This window comes from Crocuta crocuta, unplaced genomic scaffold, assembly GCF_008692635.1.
Source record: "Crocuta crocuta isolate KB4526 unplaced genomic scaffold, BGI_CrCroc_1.0 scaffold2088, whole genome shotgun sequence".
NCBI classification, from domain to species: domain Eukaryota; kingdom Metazoa; phylum Chordata; class Mammalia; order Carnivora; family Hyaenidae; genus Crocuta; species Crocuta crocuta.
The window spans coordinates 133,003-138,999 of record NW_027527892.1 but is presented as its reverse complement, the minus strand read 5'-3'; the positions used below and the strand labels follow the sequence as shown (position 1 = coordinate 138,999).

The window sequence follows — 5,997 nt, the reverse complement described above, 5'->3', positions numbered from 1 at the left end:
AGTGTGCATTTTGTACTTAAGAATCAGTAAGCAGTTTAACTTCAAAAAATTAAACATCAACCATAAAACTTATTAAAGATTTAAAAAGTTTTTATTACCGGTGTTATAGGATCTGCACCCTCTATAACTGGCTGACAAGCTTCAGCTACAGCTCGAACATGGCCATAGCCTACGGCAGTTAACAATAGTTTGGCTATTTTAAGACCATTGAAGTATGCACCCCTTCGAGTTTCTGTATCTGTATTTGGCAGGAAATTATTTCTTGTTAACATACTCAGTACAAGGGGTAAGCCACCACTTTTTAAGAAGTGAAATTGAAATTCAGAGGAATCATCTGCCAAATGTGCACCAGCAGGCATTAACAAGGTGTAAACTACCTGGAAAAAAAATAAAAGATGGTTGTATTAAAAGATATTAAAATTTTCAAGGCTTATAATGTTATGCATGTTCTTTCCATCACCATATAACATAAAAATTACAGTCTTTAAAATAAAACAAACCTCTGTTAGATATAACAGTCGGGAGGCAGAAGGACCAAGGAAAAATGAATCAAGAGATGGTCCAAGGTTACTTTGTCCAAGTTTTGCACAGTCCAAACAAACAGCTCTTAATTTTTCTACTGTTGTGCTGTCTGCAAAAAAACATAGGCTAAAGTAAAATGTAAAAACTAAAGTAAAATTTAAAAATTAAAATTTATACGTTCTTAATTATCTCACATTTAATATACTGGAGTATATTAATTATAAAACACCATCAAGAAATATCAGCAAATCTGAGATCTATAAGATCAAATGTTAAGATATAATGAGACCTGGACTGATTAGTGATCAACCACAGTTCTTTAACTGTCAATCTAAGATATGAAAGGAACAATTTCCTATCCAGAGACTGCAAATCAAGATGTTCTCTTTCACTCTTGGGACAGTGAAGGGAAAAAAAAAAATTCACAACACTGACAAGGAATTACTTCTCCTTGAAACACAAAGACAAGCTTCTGCCACCAAATGCTTAATTATTTGCCTCATATGATGAATGTTTTTTTTTTTTTAATTTTTAATGTTTTATTTCTTTCTAGGAGAGAGAGAGACAGCGTGAGCAGGGGAGGGTCAGAGAGAGAGGGAGTCACAGACTCTGAAACAGGCTCCAGGCTCTGAGCTGGCTGTCAGCACAGAGCCCGACGCGGGGCTCAAACCCACGAACCGCGAGATCATGACCTAAGCGAAAGTCGGATGCTTAACCGACTAAGCCACCCAGGCGCCCCTGAACTGTTTATTTTTAATGTTTAAAAAGAAAACTGAGGAACAATTTAAGAGAAAACAGCAAAAGAAACAACTTTCCTTTTGTATCCAACAGTGCAAACTCTTTACATTTTTCTTTGTCATCTTATAAAAATGAGAGACTTAAAAAAAAGATGTATGATGCTAACATCATAATCCCCACTTAGAAGAAAACACAGGAGTAGATATTCATGATCTGAGACTACACAAGATTTCTTATGTGCGGTGCCAAAAGCACAACTGACATGAGGAANCTTCTTCGCATAAAAGTATACTATTTGGAAATTAAAGAGAAGATGAACAAAATGGAAGGAATACTTGTAAACTGTGTATCTGAAAAAGTTCTATTTGAATATACCAAGAGCCCTTACAATTCAATAATAAAAAGATAAGGGGACCTGGGTGGCTCAGTCAGTTACACGTCTGATTGCTGGTTTCAGCTGAGGTCATGATCTCATGGTTCACGGCTCAAGCCCCATCCTGGACTTCACACTGACAGGGTGGGGTTTGCTTGGGATTCTCTCTCCCTCCCCCGACCATTCTCATGCTTGTGCTTGCTCTCTCTCTCAAAATAAACTTTAAAAATAATAAAAAGACAAAAAAAAAACAATTAAAATGTAAGCAAAGGCTCTAGAGACATTTTTCCAAAGATATACATATGGCTGATAAGCTCATGAAATACACAAAGAAATGCATATGAAAAACTCATTGATATTCCACTTTAACACAACTCAGGAAGACTGAATGGAAAAACAGTAATAGTTATCAGCAAAATGCAGAAAAACTGGGGACCCTTAAACCTGTGGAACTAGGAGTGATGCACCAACTTTGGAAAACAGTTTGGCAGTTCCCCATTATGTTGAACATGGAGTTACCAAGTCATCCAGCAATTTTTCTACCGAGTTTATATCCAAAACAATAATGCAAATTCACATCAAAACTAGTAAACAAATATTCTCAGCAGTACTAAATAAACAGCCAGAAAGTGGAAACAGCCTAAGTGTCCACTGACAGAGAAATGGATGACAAAAACTGTGATTTTCATACACTAAAATATACATTTAGCCTTAAGAAAAGAAATTCAATTCTGACAATTTGAGAACATGGATGACAGTATCTTTATGGTAAGTGAAATAGGCTAGTCACATTAAGACAAATACTGTATGAATCCACTTTTATGAGGTATGTAGAAGAGTCACATTCAAAGTAACAGAAAGTAGAATATAGTTGGGAGGAGAAGGTAAATGGGGAATAACTGTTTAATGAATATAGTGTTTCACTTTTTCTAGATAAAAGTTCTGGAATTGGTTGCACAACAACTGTGCATACACTTAACATGACTTAACACGTTTAAGATGGCTGATTTTATATATTTATCTTACCACAATATTTTGTAAAGTTGTAGTGATTAAGAAAAAGCATACAATATCCAAGTAGAGAGGTAGTCTGCAAAATAAGTGGTCTGAACTTCTCACATCAGCTCACAATCTCATGGTTCATTAGTCTGAGTCCTGCAATGGGCTCTGCACTTTCAGCATGATGCCTGCTTGGGACATTCTATCTCTCTCTGCCTGTTCACTCATGCTTTCTCTCTCTAAAATAAATTTCCAAAAATGTATGAGGGTCTCTACCCCTTTCTCTTTAGTTAGGAAACTATATAAATAATAAAACAGCAAATGTGCCAAAATGTTAACAATTACTGAACTGTGAGCAGTATTTGGAAGTTCTTTAGATCATTTTATGTAGCTTTCTAATTCCTACAACACAGGGGCACCTGGGTGGCTCAGTTGGTTAAACATTTGACTTTGTTCAGGTCATTATCTGTTCATGCATTCAAGTCCCACTTTGGGTTCTGTGCTCATAGCTCAGAGCCTGGACCCTGCTCTGGACTGTGTCTCCCTGTCTCTCTCTGATCCTTCCCTGCTCATGCTCTATGTCTCTTCTGTCAAAAATGAAGACACACACACACACACACAAACTCTTACAATATAAAGAGTGGGTTTTGGGGACCCCAAGTGACTGACTTAGTCAACTGGGTTGTCAAACTCCTGATCAAGGCTCAGGTACTGATTTCATGGTTGGGAGATTGAGCCTCATGTTGGGCTCTGCCCTGGGTGTGAAGCCTGCTTAAAACAAAACAGGGGTGCCTCAGTGGCTCACTGGTTGAGTGTTTGACTTCAGCTCATGTCATTATCTCACAGTTCGTGAGTTTGAGTCCTGAGTTGGGCTCTATGGTGATAGATCTGAGCCTGGAGCCTACGTCGCATTCTATTCCTCCCTTGCTCACACTCTCTCTCTTTCAAAAATAATAAACACTGAAAAGGAAGGGGAAAAGAGGGGTGGGACAACAAAAAAGATTTAAAAAATAGTCTTTAAAGTCTGTTTTGAGAGACAAAGAGAGGGAGACGGGAAGGGGCTGAGACAAAATCCCAAGGTGAGAATCTGTGCAGAGCCCAACATGGGGTGCAATCTCATGACCGTGAGATCATGACCTAACCGACAAATGATTTTTCATGGAAATAGAAGACACTTTGTTTCTTTGCCTGACCACTGCCATCATGGGTCACATGCACATTCCCAGGAGCTGAAGGTGAACTTGTTGGCTGCTGATGGGAAGGAACAGATCTACAAACTGGCCAAGAGGGACCTAACTGTCTCTGTCTCTCCTTATAAGACTCCCATCGTATTGTATGTTTTGTGAACAGGCAATAAAATCTTGAAAATACTTATGTTGAAAGGACTTGCTTCTGATCTTCCTGAGAATTTCTATTATTTGGGTAAGAAAACTGCTAATATTTTAAAGCACCTTGAGAGGAACACACAGGATAGAGATGCTAACTGCCAACTGATTCTTGACACTTTAAGACCAAATGAGTCCTCCCTACCAACTGGAAATACAAGTCATCCATGGTCTCTGCTCTGGGTGCATAAATCTGTGTAAGCACTAAGGCAATAAAATCACTGTTTAAGTAGAAAAAAAAAGTAAGACAACCCAGGAAAGAGAAGAAAAAAGAAAAAAAAACCCTACCAACAATACTATAAGAAAAATAGGTACAGCGTGTCCTACAATAATGTATTTCTGTAACACCAGTAAGATCATATTCAACAGGTAAAAAGGGAAATACATGTATAATTATGTATATTAGTATATGACATTAAAAGATGTTCAACATTATCAGGGAAATCAAGACCTTAACACCAATCAGAATGGTTAGAATCAAAACGACAAAAAATAAATGTTGGCAATGACATATGTCGAAAAAAAGACCCTTATAGTCTGCTGGTGGGAATATAAACTGTTGTAGTCATTATGTAAAGGTATAGAAGCTCTGGGGTGCCTGGGTGGCTCGGCTGGGTAAGCATCTGACTCTTAATTTCAGGAGGAGGGGTCATGAGCTCATGGTTCCTGATTTTGAGGCCCTCATCAGGCTTTTTGCTGACAGTGCATACCCTACTGAGGATACTCTCTTTCTCCCTCTCTCTCTGGCCCCCCCTGCTCACTCCTCCACTCTCAGAATTAAAAAAAAAAAAAGTTACAAGTTCCCCAAAAGCATGAAAATCGAATTATCATATGATATAGTAATTCTACTATTTAAAACAGGAAATGAAAAAAACACTAATTTAAAAAGATATGTACACTCCTTTGTTTATTATTATTTGTAACAGCCAAGATTTGGAACCAGTGCACATGCCCATCAATAGGTGAATGAAAAGGAAGATGTGGTATATATGAATGGAATATTACTTAGCCATAAAAATGAACAGGATCTTGCCATTGTTCAAATGCTATATGATTTCACTTTCATATGAAATGTAAAAGAATAAAACAAATGAATCACACACAAGCTAAAAGCAGAAATAGACCTAGAAGTACAAAGAAAAAAACACATGGTTGCCGTAATGGGAGTGGGGGGAGATGGCATGGGCAAAATGAGTGACAATGACGGCAAGAAACAGGTTAAATCACAGGAATGAATGAAAGGTACAACATAAGAAATATAGTCAATTCTAAGGGACTTAAACACTGTTGTATGATGACAGATGGTAGCTACTTTTCATGAGGACAGCATAATGTATAGTTCTGCTACAGCATTTCATTGTATGCTTGAAACTAAGGTTACATTATGTGTCAACTAAACATCAATGTTAAAAGTAAGTTAAAAAAAGAAAAGAAGAACAAATTACAAGTACACAACTATTCCCAGGTCTTGCAATGCCTCAGCTCTCTATGTAGGCTCCATTTACTTATTATGTCCCCTTTTTAGAAATCTTTTTTTATTTCAGTGCTTTTTTTCCTTATCTCAAAGCTATCTAGGTGGTAGCTCATCTTTTCTTCTTTTCTAGAACATTTATTATATACCCCAACAGGATCTAGAAAACAAAGATACCCGACAGTGCTGTCAGGTTATCTCCAAAGAAACCAATTACTGTTTCTCATAGTGCTCTGCTTAAATTTTATGTGGAAGAAAAGACCAGGCTAAATAAGGTCAAGTATACGGAAAAGGGTGATAGTAGAGCAAGGCACTGGCACATTACAGGATTAGTCAGATAGCATACCTATCAAAGGTAATATCAAACCAAGTTTGTCACTGTCAGGTAAGTAAGATACTGACAAGGAGAGAAAACATAAAGAAGACTATAGATTAGACCGCATTTGGCAATACTATTTTTACTTCATATATATAAGTATATACACATACAGATTTAAAGTAATCAATAC

At 37.1% G+C, this 5,997-nt stretch overlaps 1 protein-coding gene across 1 annotated transcript in view; it reads right to left on the bottom strand.

Moving 5' to 3' along the window:
• The window catches only part of LOC144245678 (ubiquitin carboxyl-terminal hydrolase 9X-like), a 137,960-nt gene that overhangs the window by 89,920 nt on the left and 42,043 nt on the right, over window positions 1-5,997 (bottom strand). The window contains 2 exon segments of the mRNA XM_077781009.1: window positions 99-377; window positions 501-631. Coding sequence (XP_077637135.1) covers window positions 99-377; window positions 501-631 — 410 coding nt within the window.